We start from the raw sequence: 26,225 nt of genomic DNA, 5'->3' as shown, positions 1-26,225 counted from the left end.
CTCACAGAGTGATGCCAATGACTGGCAAAATGGCATCACGCTGCCTGTTTGTCATGGCTGCAGTCTGTCTTTGAATTTTGTAAATAAAGTCTGCACACATACTTGCTTCATCGCTGGGCAGGGATAGCTCAGTAGGTAGAGTGGTACCCCCGTGATCGGAAGGTTGGGGGTTCGATTCCCCTCAACAGCTACCCTGAGGTACCCCTGAGCAAGGTACCGTCCCTACACACTGCTCCCCGGGCGCCCAGTGGCTGCCCACTGCTTCATGAATGAGTGAATGGGTTAAATGCAGAGAGGGATTTTCCCCACGGGGACCAATAAAGTACACTTTCTTAAGCAGGCAAAGGTTATACAAAAATCATACAGTGCGATTCTAAACACAAAATCTAAATGTGAGGATTAACGATCATTTTCCCATTACATCACTTTTATTATTGTTTATCATACAAAAATCACTAAAAGAGTTTTACTTCAACACCAAGTAACATCAACAACAATGAATACTCAGAGAGGTTCATTATGTGCATCATTACAGTGTTAGAGGTACAATTTTACACTTAGTGGTCATCCTTACTCTCACTATCGTCTCTTCTTCATCTGAAATTTATATGCAAAATATTAGTAATAATAATAAGGAAAAAAATTTAAAACAACAGATTACACGTGGAAATATGAAAGAGCTTTAGTTGTTCACCTGCTAAATGAGAGCTTGAACTCTTTAGTTAATCCTCTTCTGTCCGCGTCCTGACCTTGTCTCGTGTACATCATGTGTATGTGTAAGCATGCTGCAAAAAAAACCTTCTGCACTCTACGTCATCCTGCAATATATCAATACAGACAGTAACACTGAATGAAGCTCTTAACTCTCAAAATACGGAGCGCCGACTCAGTTATGAGCACATTCGCATTATGTATATAACAAAACAGCTTTATCTAATACTTTAAATAAGAATCAAATAATACCCCCCCCCCTACTCTAACAACCACCATACATCAAACACTTCTGATCTAAGGTTTACAGTAGTTTGATAGATCTAGATTCTAACTAGTCAGTGCTCCAAACAATCAGTCACATTTAGCTCTGAAAGAACAAGTTCATTCTCGAGAGCCTCAAAGCATGTTTCAGGTCTCGTAAAATCCCTTAATAAAGTGTAATGACCCCAAAATCCTATTTAGGGTGTCAGATAATGTGTCAGGACAAATTAGCTATGTCAAAGGAGCTACAGTTTAACAAACTGCTGTTGATATATTTACTGTGGTATTTAGGATCTAATGCACAGCCCACAAAGCAGTCTACCTGCCATGCAGAGCGTGCACAAGTCATTGTTAGTCAAATGGCTGTGAAATTTGCATATTATTTTTAATCACATCAGAACTAGAGAAAAGTTTGAAACCAAGCAATTCATATACACCTTTCCTGTTTTTTTGATAATTGGAGAGTCATGTAAATTTAAATATTTTGTGACGCAATTAAAAAGTCACACCAATAACCACCTTATTGAACACACACTGAACTTTTCAGGCAAAACTGCCTGGCGGTTTTATCAGGTGTTGTCTGCGTTCCATCGCTGATCCCTCATCAGTGACACAGAGCCTCAACCTGCACGTCACTAAGTTGGTGCTTGGCACACTCTTGTTGGAGGAGGGCGCTTTTTCACCCCTCACTCTCTCGTTCTAACGCAGCTGTGGGTTGAAAGGGCAGAGCACGTTGTACACCCTTGTTGTCTTCCTCAGCGTCTTAACGCAGGGATCTTTCTTAACCTTTGCGGTTTTTTCTGTGTGCTCTGGAATCTTCTTGTGATGAGCAGCAGGACCCCAAATGACATGACTCGGGCCCTTGACCGCTGTCTGGGCTGTCGGCTGTGCCTGGACTGGTCCCTGCTTCCCGCTCTCTGAAGATTTCTGATCAGCACCCAGTTTCAGTCTGGAGCTTCCACCCTTGGGATGATTTCTCCCAGCAATACTCTGGATACTGCACCTGTATTTCCTTACTTGAAGGAAAAACTTCTAACCGTTTTGAAAATATATCAATCATCATCAATCAGCATTCCACTTTCTGTTCAGTGAACTTGTAGGTTATCAACAACTTATCTAATAGCACCTGTAGGGGTTTAATACCTGTACATTAACTGTTAGTCACACAAATCATAGAAAAATCACTGAAAATTGTAGAAAACTGTAGAAAAATCACCAGATAGTTATAGAGTAAACCTGAAATCCCTCCTTTTGATACATTGTCCTTCCCATGTGGCAATTTACCATAATTTCTCATGGTTAGCGCTGGCCAACTGTGGGGAAGAAGGACCCAAATGCTGGACTCTTTGATGAGTGCATTTTATATACAGTGGAGCAAATACCAAGAACACAAATCCCTGTGAGCTCACTAGACTCCCATGTCATGTCTTCACCCAAACGTTCGTGCTCTCTGCTCTCGTCTTCCCAAACTCCCTGTGTGTTCTTTCCTTTTTCGTCCACGCTCCTCCTACAGGGAAACACTAACTCCCGCGGGCATACATGACCAGCATGACACTACACTTAGACACACACTAACTATGGAGTGTAACTCAACGATCCAGCGTCGAGGAGCTCTAAGCTACTCCCCTGACAAGTCAGATCAGCTGCAGGTGTGTAAGGTCCTTAGTTGTGGCCAAAAAACAAAACAAAAACAAAAACAAAGAAACCCTGGTGTATTGGCTCCATTTTTTGATAAATAATTGTATATATTTACACAATGTGTGCATAAGTTTTCAAAATACACAATTTATATTTGCATGGCTGTAGGTGGCTGTAGGTTTGCATGTGAGTGGCTGTAGTTCAGGTGGTAGAGCAGGTCATCTACTGATCGGAAGGTTGGTGGTTCGATTCCTGGCTTTCCCCAGTCTGCATGCCAAATATCCTTGTGTGTGAATGTTACTTAGAAAGCAACTAGAACAATGTGCTTGTGCGAATGGGTGTGAATGGGTGAATGCACAAGTTGTGTAAAGCGCTTTGAGTGCTCAGAAGAGTAGAAAAGCACTATATAAGAACCAGTCCATTTACCATTTCAAATTATAAAATAATTTATTTAACATGTCTGTGGTTTTTACAGTAAAAAAATACTACTAGGGTAGTCTTTTGTATGATTTCAGGAATCTTGTGTTAATACAGTGTGTCAATGAAAAAACAAATAAATTCAGACACGTGAGGTTGAGCTACAAACAATGATACAAAGCAAGGCAGGAAAAAACAACCTTTCTGATCTTCTAAATTGGTACACTCCTGTAAGATCACTGAGGTCTGTGGATGCTCTCAGCTGTCCCGAGGTCCAGGTTAAAGACAGAGGAGACCGGGCCTTTGCTGTGACTGCTCTTAAATTGTGGAACAAACTGTCACACAAAGACCTCTCCAACATTGGACACTTTCAAAACCCGTCTAAAAAATCCACTTATATTCCTTGGCTTTTAAATCAGGATGAGTTTGTACTACTTTTATCTTACTTCTTACTCAAATCTTCTAATTTTATGATTCTTTCATGTCTTCTTATGTTTTATCTCTTTTATCTCTTTTATCTCTTTTTATGATCTTAAATGTCCATCACCTTGGTCAACAGTTGCTGTTTTCAATGTGCTATATAAATAAATTTGACTTGACTGGACTTGACTATATATTCAGGAGTGTTGCAATGCTATGGAGGAACTGCAGTATTTGCAGGAGTTAATAATGCCAGCTAACATTAAACTTCTGATTCAAACTTTTTCATTTAAACTGAGAGAAAAATAGAGAACAAAGGCAAATGAGATTCTCGAGAAGACTGGCCAAAGAGCATGTTTCCCAGATATTGTTTTAGAAAGAAAGTTTCGGATAACAAATGGAGTTTAAGCTGTGCAAAATGTTTATTCTGTAAACTGAATGGAGGAAAACCCAGCCAACAACAGATGGCAGACCTGCCAGAGGAAAGAGTGGTTCCAGATCTGCAAAGTTTCAGAAACGTTGGTCTAGATTATTTTGGTCCACTTGTTGTGAAAAGAGGGCGCAGTATTGTAAAACGGTATGTAGTAGCGTTCACTTGCATAACAAGCAGAGCCGTGCACCTCGAAGGGGATTACTTTTTAGATACTGACTCATGCATTAATGCACCATCAGAAAAGCTATCACAGGACACAAATGACCTCCAAGCATTAACACCGAACCACTTCCTCGTCATGAAGTGAAAACCAGCTCTTAAGGGCCCCTGAATGATTTTCTCCATCTGGAAAGAACAGGCCTGTTGCAACCTGTAATATGTCCTTTTTCTTGGCATCCTTGCAAATGTCTGTTTTTCTTGTTCCTCCTCCTCGTCTAGCTCTAACCTGCTTGAAAACCTCAGTGTATTCATCATAATGCATCCATCCTATTTCTATTTTTCTATTTCTCTTCAGAGCATTTCTTTTATGGGTTGTTTGGAAATGTTCTTTTTGCCGTGTGCTACTGCCATCCTCTTCAGATAATTTTCTTTTGGACAGTTTGGATTTCAGCCATTCAAAAAGCGCTGACTTGCGGCTGCTGCCCCTCCGTCTGTAAAATCCAAATACTGCTAGACAATCACCGTATGATGGCAAATTGTTAGGGTCCCTGGGTCGTTGACCCAGTGTTTTGTGTTTTTGGTTCTTTGATTTTGTTATTTCATTATTTTCTAGCTTTGCTTTATGGGTTTTAGGATCATTCTTAGTTTAGGTTCTCTGGGTGGGGTTTGGTTAGAGTTTTAGTGTTCTGGTTTTCTGTCTGTGTTCCATAGTTGCTGTCTCCCCTGTCTGCTGTATCCCCACATCCAGTCAGTGTCTGTGTCTACCCTAGTCCCACGTCTTTGTTCCCTTTGTTATAGTGCCTGCCTGTGAGTCTGTGTTATGTTTCCTGTTTTACTTTGAAAGTCCATGTCTGATGTTAATGTGTCTGGTTTTGCTTCCCCTTGGCTCGTTAGGCCTGATTTGCCCCAGCTGTGTTTCCCTCCTGTTACCCATTCCCTGATTGCTCCCTTTGTGTATTTAAGCCCCGTGTTTCTTTGTGTCTGTGTCGTGATCTACTCTCATTTATGCTGTGTGTTCCGTTTGCCTGGTCATGTAAGTTTATTTGGATTTCTGTTACTTTTTGCTAGTGATGGCCAAATGAAGCTTTCCGAAGCACTGAAGCTTGTATTGAAAAACGGTTCATTACTCGAAGCTTTTCAACACAGTCCTCTCCGGTGACATCTGGTGGTGAAAATTTTGAAGAGCAGCTTGAATCTGCAAAATAAAACGGACTGCTCAATTATCACTGCTCACTCAAGAGTGGAGTTCTCTCTGATATTGGGCCACCGTTCCGTTGCTTTGAACATGTAATTGGTTTTGTTTTCTCGATTGGGGGGCTGAAAAAAATGTAATGCGTATTTGCGTAATACATTTTGATCAATAAACTTTCCCTATTTAAACATGCACTATGGTGTGGCCTTTCTTTGCTCATAACTCCTTGATGTTGGTAAATACAATAAGTGAGCAATATATATAATATACATATGATAATGCACAGCACATTATGGAGTATGCCCCTGCTGTGAAGTCCTGCCTCCATCTACTTGTCGTTTAATCACTGGACAGCTGGACAGGTTCATACAAAATATTAGATTAGGCCAATTCCTATACATATTTTTGACCTAGGGGTGGGATTGATTGTGAACTGGAAAGGGAAAATGCTTAGGGGGCTGAGTACGGCTGCATCGTCACTGATTTGTAGAATCATTTTGATTCGATACAGGATCCGATTCAATTTGATTGGAATCTGGAAAGTTTTGCCTCAGTCAGAAATATTACAATTCTGATCATTTAACAGTATATATCCATAATTTCGTATCTATTTTTTTTTTTAATGTATTTATTTATGCAAGTTTCAAAATTTTTTTACACATTCACAAACAGCGGGACAGAAGAACACAGACAATAAAGACAATAACAACCAAAAAAAACAAACAAACAAACAAAAAAAACAGAGCAACAAACCACACAACAGGGTACAAGGCCAGCACTTATTAAAAACAGCAGAGAAGCAAACAAAGCAAGTGGTATACATGTCAAACAACTCACAATCTAGTGAGTCCAATCCACAAGATCAAATCCAAAGATCGCTAGGAGGAGCTGATAACAATCATGCAAAAACAGTTATGGGCAACAGCTCAGAATGAAAGCAGTTAAAACAATGTGGTCAGGACCCAGGGCGTGGACTGTCCTTCTTAATGTGGTCTATAAAGGGCCCCCATATCTTCCTGAACTTCTCCATGGAATCAGACGTAGAGAACCGAATTTCTTCCAGGTATAGACAGGAGACCATCTCCTCGAGCCACCTCTTGAAGCAGGGAGGGGAGGCAGATTTCTACTCCCCCAGAATCAAACGTTTGGCAATCACCATACCAAACATGAGGGCCTGTTGAACAGCAAAGGGAAGTGCCAAGGAGTCGCCGGAGCAGCCCAGGATCACCATAAGACAGTCAGGATACAGTTGCCTATCATAAACAGTGCTATAGAAACTAAAAATACTAGTCCAAAAGGCTGTAAGCGTAGAACAGGACCAAAAAAGATGCCCAAGAGTACCGTCCACAAGTTTACATTTATCACATTTGGGGGAAACGTTAGGAAAAATCTTGTTCAATTTGGTTTTGGAATAGTGCAGTCTATGGACAACCTTAAATTGAATTAACTGAAGCCGGGCGTTAACAGAGCATAGTTTTATCCGACTTAACACTTCAGCCCATAGATCGTCAGAGATAACCAAACCAGTGTCCCTTGTCCAAGCCTCTTTAATATGGCAAGAGGGGGCTGCCGAAGAAAAAAGGTTGACAAGCCGAGAAATTAAGTGTTTTGAGGTGGGAGGTTCGTTCATCATATTGTAAAAGACATGCTGTATGGGGATGGTATCTAAATTTGAGAATGCTTGCTTGACATAATTCCTAATTTGTAAGTACCGAAAAAAATGACTTGTAGGGAGATTGTACTTTGTCTGAAGCTGAGCAAAAGAGGCAAAATGATTGTCGATATAAAGATCCTTTATAGCAATTAACCCTTTGACAGGCCATTGTTTGAAAGCAGCATCCATTGTACTAGGCGTAAAGCTAGGATTGTGGCAGATCGGGGCAAAAGTTGACACTACCGGGAGGTTCAAGATTCTCTTAATTTGATTCAATATTTTTACGGAGTTGCAAAGAATAAAGTCATCACATGCACTTTTAATAACCGATTTTGAAAATAAGATAGCTGGCAAGGATGCTCCAGTGTGCTCGATAGCAGTGCTAAGCTCCAATTCGAGCCATTTAGGGCTGGACCTGCATCCCACAGCATCACCAACTATAGGCAGATTCCAGAAGACCCAGGCTCTGGCATTACAGGCCCAGTAATAATGTCTGAAAACTGGAAGGCCCAGACCACCCTCGTCCGAGGGCTTTTGCAAGTGAGACTTCGAGATGCGGGGGGGGCTTGTAGGCCCAAACGAAAGGCATGATAATGGCATCCAACGCTTTGAAAAAGGAAGACCTGAGAAAAATAGGAACGTTCTGGAATAGGTACATGAATTTAGGGAGCACAACCATTTTGATTATATTGATACGGCCAATCATTGAAAGTGGGAGAAGTTTCCACCTATCTATCATACACTTGAGCTCATCAGTTAGAACCGAATAATTAAGCCTGAAGAGGAGTTTTGAGTTCCTAGGGATGTTAATACCCAGGTATGAAAAGTAATCCTGGGAGACCTTAAAGGGCAAACTAGACAGGAAATCAGGGCCCAGACCAGACGACAGCGGCATAAGAACAGACTTCTTCCAATTTATGGTGAACCCTGATAGGTGGCCAAAGCTGTCAATCAGCTTAAGAAGTGGAGGAAGGGAGATCTTTAAATCTGAAAGAGCCAATATGATATCATCTGCATACAGACCAATGGTGTACTCTGACGTGCCACAATTTATACCAGAGATATGGGAATTGGCTCTGATGGCAATGGCCAACGGCTCAAGAGCTAAAGCAAAAAGCATTGGAGAGAGGCAACAACCCTGCCTTGTCCCACGGTGTAAGAGGAACGGGAGCGACCTCCATAATTTCGTATCTATTAAAAGAAAGCTGACACATGTGAGACTTAATTAGAGATGTAAACAGAGAGTTATGAAACCTGCAGCTGCAGAAGCCAGCGGGAAAAAAAGAGGCAAACACAGCGCGGACCCAACGACACACCAAAATCTGATTCTGACGCGTCGGGTCCGCGCTCTGTGTTCACGTTTGTATGCAGAATCCGTAAACCTGCTCGCAGTTACTGTTTTAGCTGCATGGTGTTTGACGACATGTTGTGAGGTTTAACCTGAGATGCTGGCGTTTCAGGCATAATAACGTTAATTTACAAATCGACACGGGATTTTAATGAATCAATATCACTTTATTCAATTTAGCATGGATTGTAATCAGAAAAGCGATAATCAAAACCCACCTCTAATCAAGAACTTGCAAAGTAAAAACATGATCTATGTAAGGTAGCCCTTTTGTTATTTACATTTAAAAAGAGGATTAGTGTTACTGTGCACTGGCTGAGTCTGTTTCTTTTCTTAGAAATAGTTTCTCCTGCCCTGGAGAAAATCCACTTGCATGGAACAGAAGAGGCTGTGGAGTGCAGGAACCACACTGCAAGCTGGTAGATATGCAGGTATTCCTGGGTCCTGCAGACTATCACCTAAAAACAATAAACAAAATGATTTTCTAAACTGTGTAGCAATGTAATGTACGTATAGTGTCAAATACATTTTTGTAGTCTTCATCAGCTTTAATTCACATGGAAGTGTTCCTAAAGTCACATGCTGTAATGATATTTACATTATGAAAACATGATTTTGGACATTTCAAGTTTTTCACTTCGGCAGATAAAATGAATTGAGCAAAATCAACTCAAAATATCTCCACACGCCAGAACGTCCTCTCTTCCTCGCTGGCTCCATATCTGTCAGTGGAATGATCACCTCGTCGCTCTATGTCACCATCAACACACTCCACGAATCCCGTGGATGATTCACTTCCTTATATCCGTTTGAATCAGGTACCGAAGCAGTTACGTGCGTAATGAAGCTTCAGACGTCACTGGTCACGTGACTTTTGCCAAACGAAGCAAGCCTCGACACAGTGCTTCTGAACCAGTGTGTTGTTTTTTTCGACACACGCTCCGGAGCGTCAGCTTCAAGCGGGCCACTACTTTTTGCCATCCAGCAATAAAAGCTGAGTTTTGAGCCATTTTCTGCCTCCGAGTGTCTGCACTTTGGGTCCTTCTACTTCCACTCCTACCTGCACACAGCCTTAACCTGACAGAAGATCACGACCAGAACATGGACCCCGCAGACTCTTTAGCTTTTGGATTAAACGCTGAGATGGAGCGGATGATTAAGCTCCTTGACCGCATTGCTCAGGCCAATGATTTGAGGACCATGGCAGTTGGGCTAAGCGCTGTAGATGCCATCATTCGGAGCAACCCTTGGCTTACTCAGCTTTCTATGGACACTGTGCTGGGCAGCTCCATAGCTGCCTGGAGGGAGCAAGTCAGGGCTGGCGAGCTTGCTCTCTCTACCTCCACCTCCACTTCTTTACCGCCGCTCCAGGACAACACACACTCACCACCTGCCTCGTCGCTACCTCAGACTGCCTCTCCTTCCTCACACCAGCCGGGACCTTGTTCGCCTGCCCATTCGCCTGCCTTTTTCCTGGTGGCCATGTGGTCGGAGGATGAGGAGGAGGTCTCCGTTTCTCCGCCAGTTTCAGTTCCCTCCTTCAGAAGGAAACGACGCCACCGTCGCTCCTCTCCTCAATCTTCTGGTCAGCCACCTGTCTCCGCTGGAGGGTCCGAGGGGCCCGTTCAGCCTCTTGCCTCGTCAGCTGGGGGTCCGGGAGGACCCAGCCAGCACGTCCCAGTGTCTGCTGATGGTTCTGGCGAGGCTGTTCAGCCACCACCGGCTCCTCCGCCTGGTCCGGTCAAAATGCACGGACAATTCTGCATTCCCATATACAGTGGAAAAATGTTCCACGGGCTTCTCCACATTTAAAACATGTATCTGGACTTCTGTTATTATATTTATTCAATTTCACCGGTGTTACATACAGTGGGGCAAAAAAGTATTTAGTCAGCCACCGATTGTGCAAATTCCCCCACTTAAAATGATGACAGAGGTCAGTAATTTGCACCAGAGGTACACTTCAACTGTGAGAGACAGAATGTGAAAAAAAAATCCATGAATTCACATGGTAGGATTTGTAAAGAACTTATTCGTAAATTAGGGTGGAAAATAAGTATTTGGTCACCTCAAACAAGGAAAATCTCTGGCTCTCACAGACCTGTAACGTCTTCTGTAAGAAGCTTTTCTGTCCCCCACTCGTTACCTGTATGAATGGCACCTGTTTGAACTCATCATCTGTATAAAAGACACCTGTCCACAGCCTCAAACAGTCAGACTCCAAACTCCGCCATGGCCAAGAACAAAGAGCTTTCGAAGGACACCAGGAAAAGTATTGTAGACCTGCACCAGACTGGGAAGAGTGAATCTACAATAGGCAAGCAGCTTGGTGTGAAAAAATCAACTGTGGGAGCAATCATCAGAAAATGGAAGACATACAAGACCACTGATAATCTCCCTCGATCTGGGGCTCCACGCAAGATCTCATCCCGTGGGGTCAAAATGATCATGAGAACGGTGAGCAAAGATCCCAGAACCACACGGGGGGACCTGGTGAATGACCTGCAGAGAGCTGGGACCAAAGTAACAAAGGTCACCATCAGTAACACACTACAACGGCAGGGAATCAAATCCCGCAGTGCCAGACGTGTTCCGCTGCTGAAGCCAGTGCATGTCCAGGCCCGTCTGAAGTTTGCCAGAGAGCACATGGATGATACAGCAGAGGATTGGGAGAATGTCATGTGGTCAGATGAAACCAAAGTAGAACTTTTTGGTATAAACTCAACTCGTCGTGTTTGGAGGAAGAAGAATACTGAGTTGCATCCCAAGAACACCATACCTACTGTGAAGCATGGGGGTGGAAACATCATGCTATGGGGCTGTTTTTCTGCCAACGGAACGGACGACTGATCCGTGTTAAGGACAGAATGAATGGGGCCATGTATCGTGAGATTTGGAGCCAAAACCTCCTTCCATCAGTGAGAACTTTGAAGATGAAACGAGGCTGGGTCTTCCAACATGACAATGATCCAAAACACACCGCCCGGGCAACAAAGGAGTGGCTCCGTAAGAAGCATTTGAAAGTCCTGGAGTGGCCTAGCCAGTCTCCAGACCTCAACCCCATAGAAAATCTGTGGCGGGAGTTGAAAGTCCGTGTTGCTCGGCGACAGCCCCAAAACATCACTGCTCTCGAGAAGATCTGCATGGAGGAATGGGCCAAAATACCAGCTACTGTGTGTGCAAACCTGGTAAAGACCTATAGTAAACGTTTGACCTCTGTTATTGCCAACAAAGGTTATGTTACAAAGTATTGAGTTGTATTTTTGTTATTGACCAAATACTTATTTTCCACCCTGATTTACGAATAAATTCTTTACAAATCCTACCATGTGGATTCATGGATTTTATTTTTATTTTTATTTTTTTTTCCACATTCTGTCTCTCACAGTTGAAGTGTACCTCTGGTGCAAATTACTGACCTCTGTCATCATTTTAAGTGGGGGAACTTGCACAATCGGTGGCTGACTAAATACTTTTTTGCCCCACTGTATATACACAAAAGAAAAGTATTGTACCATGTTGAGAATTTACCGATTTGAGAGAGCAACCCTTCCCACACCCCAGCCTGTGTAAGAACATACAGGCATCCCTTAACCCCAAAACTACTTCCGCCCTCTTCTTGGAACATGTCCACCCTAAACCGAGGAACTATTCACCTGCATTTAGCAACAGTTGTTAAAGTAATTACAATTGATTAAAAGAATTTAACTAAAGAAAAAAAAAGATAATAACAATAGAAATAAATCCACCTTGTCAAGTTTTTACTCTCACACATTTGACACAATAAGTGAAATTACTAGTAACTCTTATTAAGAGAACAAAACAACCAATGTCTAACCCAGCATTGTATAACAACCCTTTGGCAATATAATAAATTGTTCTGTCCATTATGGTTCATAAATACACTTAGTGTATTTACGAGTTAGTGATCTACCATCATATACCTTATCAAACATCTTGTACTTGATTGAGGCTCTTAATGTAGGCGTCCACGTCCGCTGGTGTATCGAATACATGCGTACGTTCCTCGTTGGTCAAAAGCAGCCTCGCTGGATAAATGATCCGATGTTTCCACGATCCAATCTCCCGCAGCTTCTTCCTCATACCATCATACTGACGCTGCTGTCTATATGTCTCTGCAGGCAGGTCCGGCAGGAAGGCTATCTTATTGTCCTTATACGTCAGTTCTTTTGTCGTCCTAGCGGCTTTCATGATGCCATCTCGATCTCTGTAACTTAAGCACTTAATTATAAAAGTTCTCGATCGGTTTGCAATGGAGCTTTGCCTTGTGATTATCCTGTGCGCTCTCTCCAGGACAGGAGGGGGAATTTTCAAAATGTCCGATATAAACTTCTCCATGAAAGTACGTGGATCTGTACCTTCTTCTTTCTCAGGGATGCCGAGGATTCGGATGTTATTACGCCGACTTCTTCCTTCCAAATCCTCCACCTTTTTAGATAGAAATTTGGCCTGTCTTTCAAGGCATTCCATATCATTTTTCAATAAGGTGATTTCGTCCTCCGCGTTGGAGATTCTTTTTTCAGCCTCGTCAATTCGCCCTCCACATTTTTGTATATCAGCTTGAACAGCTCCTATTGCTGACATAATACCACCCATTTCAGTATGGAACTCTTGCTTGAACAATCGAATAGCGTTTAAAAGGTCCAAGGTAGAAGGCATTTCTGGGTTTGCAGGTTGCTTTTCTTGCTCGTGTTCATGCATAGCGTCCATCTGCCCTTCCTCCACCCCGCTTTCGTCTTGTGCCTCAGACGTAGTTTTTTGTTTGTCCTTGTTCAGTTTTTTAGGCATGTTAGCGTTCTCATATGTTCCCAAACAAACTATGTCAAAACGTAAGTTCTATTTTGGATTTACAGAGAGTATTTAACGAAAAAGACAACTGAGCTCGCGAAGCACGGGTCTCCTCACTTTGCCGCCATTACCGGAAGTCAGGTTTTGAATATTTTATTTTTCTTACATTTCAGGTTCTTACATTTCAGATTTTTAATAAGTTGCAGGAACCCTGTTCAGTGTGAGTGGAGAACAGCCAAGTCTCCTCCTCTGATGAACCTCCATCTGTGCCACTGAAAACAGTTCATCTGACTGTGACTGTAAACATGTTTCCATTTGTCACTTCAGTCTTTACTCTGAAAAACAGGAAGCGAAATCACAGCTCAAACTATTTCTTTGTTTAACATTTTAAATGTTTATTTAACATTTTCAAGACTTCACGTTCAAAATACATTCAATAAAAACTTGATAAGGTAAGATTATTTATATAGCACAATTCAACAACAAGGTGATTCAAAGTGCTTTACAGAGACATTAGAAAAATAAAATAAAATGAAAAGCATGATTTAAAATGGATTAAAAAAAACAGTAGATAAAATCAGAACAGTAGATAAAATCAGTAGTTAAAATGTAAGTTTTGAAATTTAAGCTTAAAAGTGTGGATTTGGTGTTTTATTCAAATGCAGCTGAGAACAGGTGAATCTTCAACCTGGATTTAAATAAACTCAGTGTTTCAGCTGATGTGAGGCTTTCTGGGAGTTTGTTCCAGATATATGGAGCATAAAAGCTGAATGCAGCTTCTCCGTGTCTGGTTCTGACTCTGGGAACTGATAAAAGACCGGATCCAGATGACCTGAGGGATCTGGAAGGTTCATACTGGGTCAGGAGGTCACTGATAACATGAAAACAGATTTTTTCATCCAACTGCTGAAGCAAAGCAAACCACTCGACATGAACACTGAAGTAGAACAGTTTAGAAAGCTTAAAATGGAACTAGGGAACCATTTTCATTCATAGTTGCCTCATCAGATCTTTACAGGAGATTCCATCTGAACTCTGTGGAGCCTGATCTCAGGAGTTTTGAGTCTCACCCTGAAAGCAGAAGAGGATCTTTCTGTCTCTGCAGATTCACTGTGATGGGAGCGATTTCAGCCCTGAGTGATCAAGGTGATGTTTGCACAGAGCAGATAATTTAGTGAATGTTTTGGGACATTGGTAACAGTGAAACAGTTTTTTAGTAACGTGGGATCGTTTGTGTGTGGTGTATGAACTGAGATTCCTGAAGCTCTTGTCACACTGGTCACAGCTGTAGTTTCCTTCCATGTGTGTACGTTCATGCTTGTTACAATGACATGAGCGTGAAAAGCTTTTGTCACAGTGTCTGCACTTGTATGGTTTCTCTCCTGTGTGGACACGTTTGTGTTCTTTAAGGTTGACTGCAGTGGTGAAAGATGACCCACACTGATCACAGAGGTGCTCTTTAACCCCACTGTGAATCAGTTCATGGCGTTTTAATCTACTTGATGTGGTGAAACTTCGCCCACATTCTTTGCAGTGTTCCAGTTTGTCTCCAGTGTGTTTACGTTGATGTGTTTTTAGGTTTTTTCTATGGCTGAAAGTTTTTCCACAAAGGTCACAGAGGAAGTTTTTCCCACCACCACAGTAATGACAGGGTTGAGAACTGGATCCATCTGTGTCGCTCTGCTTCTAAACAAAGACACAAAGACATTGTAAGTCAGTCCTTCAACATTTTTATCCTGAACGTCGCCTGAAATAAAGAGCATCTCTGCAGACGTCCAATTACATTTTACTGTTTCAGTTAACACACTCAGTTTAGTGGGCTGTAAAAACTACAATACTACCATCATAATACTACATTAATACTGTCCATCCATCCATTCACTTCCGCTTATCCTTTTCAGGGTCGCAGGGGGCGCTGGAGCCTATCCCAGCTGTCATAGGGCGAGAGGCGGGGTACACCCTGGACAGGTCGCCAGTCTGTCACAGGGCTAACACACAGGGACAGACAACCATTCGCACTCACTTTCACTCGCACATTCACACCTAGTGGCAATTTGGATTATCCAATTAACCTATCCCCACAAGTTGCATGTCTTTGGACGGTGGGAGGAAGCCGGAGTACCCGGGGGGAACCCACGCAAACACGGGGAGAACATGCAAACTCCACACAGAAAGACCCCGGCCTGATGGTGGAATTGAACTCAGGACCTTCTTGCTGTGCGGCAACAGTGCTAACCACCGTGCCACCGTGCTGCATTAATACTGATACTACTAATATGTTACAATAACATCTGACTTGCACTAAAGTACTACTATCCTAATATCTGCAGGGTACCAACACAGTGCAAAACTACTAATGTAACACTGCAATAATACTAATTTAATACTGCATTAATAACACTAACTGTGTAGTTATAACACTCAGCTGAATGGGACACAAGAAAAACACTACTACCCCCATGACACTGCAATTATAATATTAAATGAGTATTTTAACACTACTACTATACTAAAATACTATTACGTAACAACACAACTTTGTTAACCATAATAGAAGATTACTGAATGTTTGGTTTTGTACTTATTTTCATTTGTGTTTTATTTTATTCCATGTACTCCTAACAGAGGAATCAGGCTCTGTAAACAAAAGGCCTTTTATGTGGAAATAATAAAAATGTCATTATATACCAGGAAACTGCCTGAACATTAAATAACACCATCATATTAATTTTCAGCACTTTTAGTTTTTCATGATCCTGTAAACAAAAATCACAACTGAAATCACTTCATTACTTAAATCACGCTGCTGTTATTGTGTATATATTTATTTATATTTCTTCATACATTCTTATATAGTTCTATATTGTGTATTTTGTTGTACAGTTATTTTATTTTCAACTTTAATTTATATATTTTATCTTATTCTCCCAGTTAAATTTACCCTTCATTCTAATTTGTGTTGTACAGTTATTTCATTTTTAACCTTAATTTATATTTTATTCCTTCCTAGTTAAATTTACCCTTTTTAATTTTTCATATTTATTTCCTATCTTATTCATAGCCTTTTCCTATTTTGTTTTCTTTAGGTCACGAGCAGTTGTCCAAGCATTTCACTACATATCGTACTGTGTATGACTGTGTACGTGACAAATAAAATTTGAATTTGAATTTTTGAATTTGAAATGAAAATCTGAATAATGACTCAGAGCTGCTTTTCCATGCAGTAGAATTGCTAACATGCTAACATAGTTTAATGAGCAGAGTTGTTCCAAACAGTCAGGCTAAAATGACAACAATATAAATACCGTAATTGTCGGGCTATAAGCCGCTACTTTTTGCACAAGCTTTGAACCCTGCGGCTTTTAGTCAGGTGCGGCTTTTCTATAGATTGTCCATGATTTTTGTGATATCATAAGACAATTTGTTTTGTTTGTTCCGCTGTTGTACGGCACTACGTTGCCTGGCGGAAGGATCGGGGTTCAAGAGTGGTATGTTGGTCACATGTCCATCCGCCAGGCAACATAGTGCTGTACAAGTAGCGCGAAAAACAAACTTCAAAGTAGCGCTATGCGTTCAGCGGGAGTCGTGGATGACGAGCGGCGATAAACTTGCGAAAAGCAAGTTGTGCTCAACTCTACCGGTGGATTCTGACAGCGTGGAAAAGTGTGCAAACATCCACGATCACCAACGGATTTCGAAGGGCTGGACTGCTGCATAATGAAGAGGAGGACACCGCCACGGCCCTTCAGAGGGTGTTCGACTCTGACACTGACAATGACAATGAGGATTATCTTTGGTTTTGAAAGTGACAACGAAGGAAAGAAGCTGAGAGTGGATGACGAAGCCATCCTGAGCCTGTTCGTATCCGACACTGGAGAAGAGGACTTTGGTGGTTTTAGTGCGCAGGAAGATGGTGGTGAATGACTGACTTTTCTTCTTGTTAAAGCCGTGTCTCTGCACCTGAGCCTAAAAGGTAGTCCGAATCTATTTTTCTGGTGTGCTGTAGGTTATTGTTATGTACTACATTTGTTACTCATTTATGAAGCACAGCACATGTGCAAATATGTACCCATAACTTGATTTTCAAAATATTAATAAAAGGGGTGTGTCTCCAAACAGCCATCTCTTTCCTGACAATTCGCTTTGTGCATATTCTCTTACATATGATAAGTCAACATTGAAACACCTGCGGCTTTTGGTCAGGTGCGGCTAATGTATGTACAAAACAGGATTTTCCTCTGATTTTAGCTTGTGCGGCTAATATTCAGGTGCGCTTTGTAGTCCGGGAAATACGGTACATACCTCACAGTAACTGCACTTGTACAGTCTCTTTCTGGTGTGGATCTGTTGGTGTTCTTTCAGGTAACGTGGAGCTTTAAAAGTCTTCTCACACAGGACGCATTTGTAAGGTCTCCCCTCAGTGTGGGTAAACATGTGGCGTTGTAACAATGTGTTGTTTGTAAACTGTTTGCCACACTGATCACAGCAGTACACTTTAACTCCAGTGTGGATGAGTTGGTGTCTTTTTAGAGCACTCTTCCAGGAAAAAGTCTTTCCACACAAGTCACAGCTGAACGGTCTCTCTCCAGTGTGGATGACCTGATGACGTTTTAGTTTAGCCTTCCCAGTAAAACCCATCCCACACTCGTCACAGGTGTGTTTTTTCTCTCCCTTTCTTGGTTGAGGTTTGTCGGCCTCCTGAGAGCGCTGACTTCTCGCTCCATGTTGGTCCTGCAGTGACAGAGATACAAACAGAGGCAGTGAGTGAAATGCAGTCGTGGAACAAACTCAACCTTCAAACTCCCTCCATTAACACTAGTTTTAAACCTGAAGGTGGAGTGTGGCACCAAACACCTTAAAGGTCTCTTATCACCACCTACTGGTAGTTCTAACACATTACATCCAACCTGGTGTTAAAAATAATTCATGACTGTTCAAACACTCTAAAATATTTTTCCTTTTTTTCTTTACTTTTACTCCCCACAGAAAAAAAGACTTTCTACTCATTGTATTTACAAAACAGATTTTTTACTTTTGGTTTGAGAAATTTGAGAGGAGTCATTTCATCACTGCAGGCATCAAACATCAAACCAATTAGAGCCTGAAAAGAAACACATGAAAGACAATCCTGATCGTGTACTAATCACCAGGGTTTGAAACATAAAAAGAGATGAAAGAGGCAAAACTGTGAGTCATAGTCAGGAGTTAAAGTGAGACGTTGTTCTTCTTTCTTTTTTGCACAGCACCTGAACAAACAGGTAATTTCAAATGCAGCGTTTCTATCAACAAACATCAGCAAACACACAAACTGTTTGTGTGCAGTTTGTCTCACAGTGTGTTGCTGGCTAAAGGTCCAGCTGCTGCACATCACAGGGAGAGAAAAGAAAGAGAGCTAACTTCACTCAGAGATGGAGAAAGATAAGACACACAGGACAGGAGAGGAAGAAGAGAGGTTAGATTTAAAGGGAAGGACTGCTCAGTGGGATTTGATCAACTGGAGATTAAAGCTTACATGTAAGTCCTCATGTGTTGAAATCAGATATTGGGTCTGTACATGTGACATTATGTTTTTTCAGGTTGTGAAAGATGCTGCAAAACAATCTGAGGCAGATTAACTGTGTTATTTAAAGACTGCATGAAGATCCTCTGCAGGTTAGTGCAGGATAAACAGGTTCGTTTGCTGAACTGTGATTTAAAGTAAAGAACAGTGTGTGACTGGTGCACAGTGACTGTGGTGCTCATGTCACAGTTAGATTAAGTGTAGCAGAGATTCATTTAAACTGAAGCTCATGATGCTGACATTCATTCACTGAGTTCCACCTTCATACCAACAGTATAGTGTCTAATATAAAGACAGTGTACTGTCAGTGTAGAGGATGGAAATCAGCCAGGACAGCTCATGAAACATCTGCTGACATCTGGTTGAATTCAGTTGTGTACATCCACAGAGAGCAGCAGGTCAGCTGATCACAGCCTGTACTTTAAGAAAATCTACTGGAGCTCTCAACAGAAATTATTGTGAGCTGTGATTCTTTTCCCCACGCTGAGCCACTACAGCTGATTTTAGGGTTCCCACCTGCTCAATCCCACTTTAACCTCTTCCCTGCTCATGTTCCTGTTTAGAGGCAAAGTCACCCTCTACAATGTAGGCAACAGAAAATACACATATGTTTTATTTTCCTTCATTTTCCTTCATTCGGGCTGCTGTTGTGATGCTTTGAATGTGTATTTTTGGGGTGAAGAACAAAATGTTATGTCCATTTGATTATTAAATAATTTCGATGAATAAGCCTTACACATGTGCTGTGGTGTAGTCTTTCTTTGCTTGTGACTTAATAATGTTTGTAAACATAATAGTCTAAAAAAACAACATAATATACAACACAGTCATATAACCGGTTTGGAGGATGAGAGTTTTAGACGTGACTGATTATTTGGTGAAACTGTGATATTTTCCTCACCTCCTGTGTTGAGCTCATTGTTTCCTCTGTAGTGACTCAGCTGAGTCCAGATGGCTGAAAATGTTCCTCTGCTGCTCCGTCAGACTCTTCTCCTCCTGCTGATCAGCTGGGACACAAAACAGATCTTTGTTAGGCTCCACACTGCACTGAAGAGTCAAAGTGTCTCATATGTTCATCTGACAACACAAAGTACAAATTCACTCTGATTGCTTGTAGAAATCTTGTGAGACGTGTTGTGCTGCAAAGTGAGGAAACTCTCTCACTCACTTATACTTCAGGAGGAACTTTGTGACATTGGCTCTAATATTCTAAGCAGCCCTTTACTATGACAGGGCCAGAAAGTCCTATTTGAAGGTTTGGGAGAAGGACCATGTTAAAGGTGGATTGGGGTTTATACACTTTGTTATGATACAGGTAAGGCTGTAAGAGCCTGAGAAAATGAAAAACAACTATTTTTATAGAGCCAAAAAAAGAAAAGATTTCTAAAGGGAACATTCATTTTATTTATTGTTATTTTATTATTATTTTCCTAAAATGTGTCAAATATATATTTTCTCATCTAAATGTCCACTGAGATGTGTGCCAGGGGGCGGTAATGCTCCTTAACATTGGCTGCCAACCAGCCAATGTCACGACCACAACAACCGTGAAAATAGTTGGATTTACATTGCTGCTCAATCACAGCTGCCTGATTAATGGTTTTCATTAGCAATTTAGCAAAGTTGATGGTGGTGGTGTGTCTGTGTGAGTGAAAGACAGAGAGGGAGCGAGCGACAGATTTTCTGTTATAACCTTCATTTTATGGAGGCACAGTGTGAGCACTCGGGTCGCATCAGAGCATCGGGTGAGACCCTGCATCGTGACCTACCAACTTCTAACCCCTGCGAGTCAATCGTGCAGTTTGAAAATCGCACAGTGTATGTCCAGCTTTAGGTGTACTGTCGTCCGAGACTTGCACCGCAGTGTTGGCGTTTGTTTCCCTGTTGGCCATGCTTCTTGTTGTGGTCATCTGTTGTCTTCCGGTATTTTCTCCGTAAGCGACCTTTCCTCGACCAATGAGATAAGCGGTAATCTGACTTGTCATACTCGAATTGTCATAAGTGTGCTGTCAGCTCATTGGTCACAAAGCAGGAGAGGGGCTGGGAATTATGTTTTCAAACAAAGCGTTAATTCCATTAAAAGTTATAGACTACTTTTGATTATCACTGTATTACAGGACAAAGTGCGTCCCTTATTAGCTCAATACGGGACGTGTACTTTTGTTTCTAAATACGGGACGTTTTTATTTTTTAAGGGACGGTTGGCAACCCTAGGGGTGAGTAACTCTGCTTTTAGCATGTTAGCACCCTAGCACCACTGAAGGAACAATGGACAGTTATTGAGCATTAATATGCAAATCCTCATGAACATTGAACAACAACCACTGATTAAAGCTCACTGATCAAATGCTGTGATTGCAGCGACTCCCCAACTCTCTGTGAATAGTACTCATGGAAATTGATCAGTGATCTTTGAGTAACGAGTTTTAATCAGCGGTTTCAGTGCTTTCCTTCCTGCTTTGACTGCAGCTGTGTTTGACACAGGAAGACATTTTTACATTCTTCATGATTATACTTTATTCTCTTTGGAGGAAGTGCAGCTTTAAACCTTCACATGATTCAAGTCAACCCAACAGATCAATCTGAACGATCACAGGTGGGAAAAACTTCTGTAGATAAAATAAAACCCAACATTCAATCCACAACACGATTAAAAACATGATTCTCCCAAATCACCAAGAGCTGCACATTAACCACCACAATATATTTTATTCTCTGTGCTTTCAAATATGAACACTGTTTACTTTCATCTCTGTTTCATTAGTTTTTGTTAACATCTTCCTGTGCATCACTTTACAGCAGCCAGACTCATTAAAATGAGACTTTGTAGGAGTTCACTTCCTCTCATGTGTTCATCCACAGCAGCTGGACAATAAAGTTTATTGGCTGTGTCCCAATTCACGCTTGAAGTACGCATTTTAAGTGCGGTTACGTCACCGCCACGCGACGACGGCTGTCCCAATTCGAAGTGTACTTCAAATGCATACTCCAAATGCGCCGTCGATTTCCCCAAATATCAAGCGTGGTCCGGAGCACGCTTCGTGGTCCCATATATCCCACAATTCATAGCGCGGTGGTGAGTGTGGATAATTTTGCCGCAAAATACGGCAGAAGGGAGCGGCCGAAGAGGTTTCTTTTTTATTTCCAAACTTTATTGAAATTATAAAGTGAACAGTCAGTCATTCCAGCTCAGTTTGTACAGTAGACATACAAGGCAAATAAGCGTAACAATATACAGTACAATGAAATAGGAAGGATGAATAAATAAAGGACAAAAAAAAAAGAAAAAAAAAAGGGGGGGGGAATATGTGACAGACTTCATAACAACTTTGTACTTGAAAGTTGTGACAGCTCATTCGTTAAACATTTCTGAATGAATTTCAATCAATGATAAACCTTTTTTATTGGAAGTTAATTTAAGAGAGTTTGAGTAATATTCAATTTCAATCAAAAACAAATTAAATGATGGGGTTGAGTTTTGAAATTTACATTTATGTATGTGGAATTTCCCTAATAAGATGGAGCGGCCGAAGAGTGAACTGTCAAAAGTACTGAATATGACGTCACTTATTTATGTGCGAATGTTTAATAATTAAAGTCAGTCATATATGCACAAACACAACAAGCTGAAAGTCAGTGATATATATGTGTATATATATATATATATATATATATATATATATATACACACACACATATATATATATATATATATATATATATATATAATCTGACAATACTATAATATTGGCCATATTATATTTACATTACCGCAGTGAGATGACTTTAGTCTCATGAACAACATTAACTAATTGTTATTTACTAACTAATCTTAAATGACTGTTCAGCACAGAAATGAAGCCCAACAATCATGTTTTACAGTCCCGTGGTCTCAGCCTCAGATACTCAACTAATCAAAGTGATGTCATAACAAAAATGAATGACTAACAAAACATTTTTCTCCATTTCTGTCAAAAAAAGCTGTATGTAACGTGTCTCGCGGTTAGTATCATGGTTGCTAGGCAACCTGAACAGTGCGACGAAGCGTATACCGTCCCATTTCACAAGCCTCTCACTTCCGCACTTCTCGTACTTATAGTACGCACCGTACGTAGTGCGCGTACTTCAAGCGTGCAGACCCTGAATTGGGACACAGCCATTGTGACAAATACAGGCCATTTCACTTCCTCTCATGTGTTCATCCACAGCAGCTGGACAAACTTATTGTGACCCTGATACTGCAGCAGATCGCTCTCATCCATTTCCTGTTATCACTTCAAATAGAAATGAGGCTGTAGAGGTTTGGTGCAGGCAGAAAAACAGCTGCAGGGACAATGAAAAGACTTTTCTGCTCCAACTTCTCCCAGCATGCTGAGCTAATGATTAGCTGGTGTTTTTCTCCAAACACTCTCTCACTCTTCTCTCAACGTGTTCACAATAAACTGTGAACAGACACCGAGGAGAGCAGCAGAAGACCTCATTCAGGAGCTAAACTCAACATGAACTGAACTCACAGTAAAGTTAGCTCGGTGCTTACCTTTAGATGAGCCCACAAACCGAGAGAAACTCCGCGATGAAGCTGCAACTCTTTCCAAACACAGGAAACAGATCAGGGAGCAGAGACCCACGTGGTTCACGCTGATCTCAGCTACGATCCAGGAGACAAGGGTGGGCAGATCGATGCAGATATCGATCCAAACGGTGGTACTACTTTATTCTCTTTGAATGGAAAAGCAGCTCTCTGTGCAAACACCTCCTCTCATGGAACATTCTTACTTTGTTTCGCAACCCTTCTTCTTCGTCTTCCTACAAATTGTATTTGTCGTTGTCAAACAACAAAATGGTGAATTACCGCCACCAACTGGTGTGGAGTGTGAACTGGAACGTCGACCAGCAACAATTTACTTTACTTTTAAAAACTGGAATAAGGCCTGATAACTTTCACTTCTTGAGTCCTTTTGCAGTAAATCAATAAGATTCAGTTTCATTTTTATGTTACTGAGGTTTTGGATCAGTTACCTTCTCACAGTGTAATATAACATGTTCTACAGTTTCCTCTTCTCTTTTTTGAATGCTTTGAATGGAGGTTATAATCCACCATCACTGAACTAAAATGAAACTCATATGTCGTGTCCAAATTCATGGGCTGCATCCTCCTGAGGTCGCATTTGTAGACCGATTACGTCACAGCGACGCGCCGAAGGCTGTCCAAATTCGTAGACTCCTCCGAATGCAGCCGACAAATGCGTCCTCCTTTTCCCCGAATTTGAAGGATGGGTCGGGTGTGTCCTTCGTGGCCTGCCATATCCCAGAATTCATAGCGCAGCCCAGCCAAACTCCAGTTTCCAACAATGGCGGCCGCTACTAAGTTTTAAAATTACTCATACTAATCTTTCTGGGTCACAAAATAAACTTTTAACATATTTTCAGGCGAGAAAGTAGTTGTGTAAACATCAAATATCTGCTCGGTTTATCAAGATATCGCATATTTGCAAAAGTGCTTCGACGTTTTCGGAGGCTTCTGCTACCCACCAGCTCGATAGCTAGCCGGGAGCTTGAGGGTTACTGATGCGGCCGAGAACGGCACAACTCCCGGCACATCATTTTCAGATCACCGCGGACTTTCGCTGCTCAGGTTAAACGTAATATATAAGTCCCTTAGACAACCTAAAAATGTTATTGTTGGGCTTTTTTCAGTGTTTTGTTTGTTCGTGAGTAAATCGGTGTGGCTGAGATTAAAGTTATTAGATTAGATTAGATAAAATAAATGTATTAATCCCCCTGGGTGGGTTCCTCCTTGGTTTTTACACAGCTGACTAAACGTCAAACAGAAAACTGATTAAACAGAAGTATGAGACAGTCGAGAATTTACGCCAGTGTCTGGTTATATTTTAGATAGCAAGGAGCAGACGGCTGAGTTTATTAAACTCCACCGAGACAGCGGTGACGCTAATCAGAAGGCTAGACCGTTCAATTTCACGGCCGTTTACTTCCAGCCTACCCGACCTTCTGAGGACCCGGCCCAAGTATACCGCGAAGGCCGGGTCCTCAGGAGGATGCAGCCCATGAATTTGGACACGACCTTAATAGGAGGTAATTTTTTCTTAATGGATATTGTCATGGTCCGGGGTCCTTAGACCCAGAGTTTTGTGTTTAATATTGGTATCATCTTGTGTTTTGGGTTAATTCTTGTTTTCTTGTTCTTGGGGGTTTTGTGTTTAGTGTTTTCTATACCTACCCATGTCCTCCCCCAGTGCTCTGTTCATGTCCCTGAGTTTGTTTTTGAATTTTTCTGTTTTACTTTGAAGGTCTCAGTCTAGGTTTGTGTTCTTTTCCTGATTACCTTGTGTATTTATAGTGTGTCTATCTCTGCTTGTCGTTGGTTTGTCTGTGTATCGCTGTGTCTCTAACCCCAACATTCTCCGTGCGGTTTTCCCGTGTTCGTATGATTTCAGGTTTGTTTACTACTTTTCCCCAGTTTAGGTTATTTTGTGGTGGACCACTAGAGGGCTCCACTCACACCCAGTGTATAGGAAGCGTCTTCCGTGGGTTTTGCTGGGATTGTGTAGCGCGGTTAAAGAAGACCTCGGGGTTTCCCCGGCTGAACTGGTCCTCGGCCAGCCTCTCCGGGTCCCTGGGGAATTCTTACCTGAGAGCCCTCCCCCATGTTTCGATACCTCTTTGTTGCCTTTTCGCCCCCCAAGAGACTCATTTCCTGTTCCTGGTCCTGTGCACCACTGCCTGCCTGACACTTTTGTTCCGAGTTTGTTGGACTCTGCTCGTTTCGTTTTCGTCAGGCACGATGCCCATAGGACTCCGCTGCGTCCACCATATGACGGGCCATACAGGGTTCTTAAACCAGGCAACAAACATTTCATTTTGGACTTTGGCGGTCGGCAGGAAGTTGTCTCTGTTGACAGACTTAAGCCTGAACATGTTATGCAAGAGGATCAGGTGGTCCCGGCCCAGGCCCCTCGCCGCGGCCGCCCACCTGCCACCGGGCTGATGGATTCTGTTTTTTCCCCCAGGAGTGACCCAAAATCAACGGAGTCCAAGTCGTCTGAAGCTTTTTCTGACCGCCAGTGCCAGCCTCGCTCCCGGGCTGGGTTGCCCTCTGTCAGTTCCCCACCCCCCCCAGTTCAGCCGTTCCGGCCGTTTGCTTAAGCCCCGGGTCCTGGACTAGTTCTGCTGGGTGTTCGGGGGGGGACATGTGTGGTGGACCACTAGAGGGCTCCACTCACACCCAGTGTATAGGAAGTGTGTTCCTGTGTTTTGTGGCGCGATATGCGCAGTTGATGTTGGAGACGAATAAAGAAGGAGTGAGAACTGAGAGCTCTGTGTCGTTGTGCTTACCTCCACAATGTTTCAGTTTTCCTATCCTGCACTAAAACTCACTCGCATCTCTGCGTTGATCTGCATCTTGGGTCTTTCCTTACAACACCACACGACTGCTGCCACAGCCGTGACAATTATATTCATTTCACTTCAATTTTGATTTTATTTTTTATTAATGCATGTATGCATTTCCTTTTATATATAGCACTTATTTACAATAGCAGTTTCCAAGGTGTGTTATTGCAAGGTAAAGGTCATTTTAAACTTTGTAAAAATATTCTACTA

General features: G+C 41.9%; 1 protein-coding gene across 1 annotated transcript; it reads right to left on the bottom strand.

Annotated features, from left to right (window-relative positions):
• Positions 1 to 13,425: 13,425 nt before the first annotated feature.
• Positions 13,426 to 25,272, bottom strand: LOC146702200 (uncharacterized). Its single transcript, XM_085468910.1, has 3 exons — positions 25,255 to 25,272; positions 17,348 to 17,776; positions 13,426 to 14,731 (listed from the first exon to the last, which is right to left on the bottom strand). The coding sequence occupies exons 1-3, from the start codon at positions 25,270 to 25,272 to the stop codon at positions 14,153 to 14,155; spliced, it is 1,026 nt and encodes a 341-aa protein (XP_085325036.1). The 3' UTR covers positions 13,426 to 14,152.
• Positions 25,273 to 26,225: the final 953 nt, after the last annotated feature.

Source organism: Copadichromis virginalis, linkage group LG9 (genome assembly GCF_057382275.1).
Source record: "Copadichromis virginalis isolate Kocher_CV1m ecotype Utaka linkage group LG9, C_Virginalis_male_GT1.1, whole genome shotgun sequence".
Lineage (NCBI taxonomy): Eukaryota > Metazoa > Chordata > Actinopteri > Cichliformes > Cichlidae > Copadichromis > Copadichromis virginalis.
The sequence above is the reverse complement of the archived record's forward strand: the minus strand, read 5'-3'. Positions and strand labels throughout refer to the sequence as shown.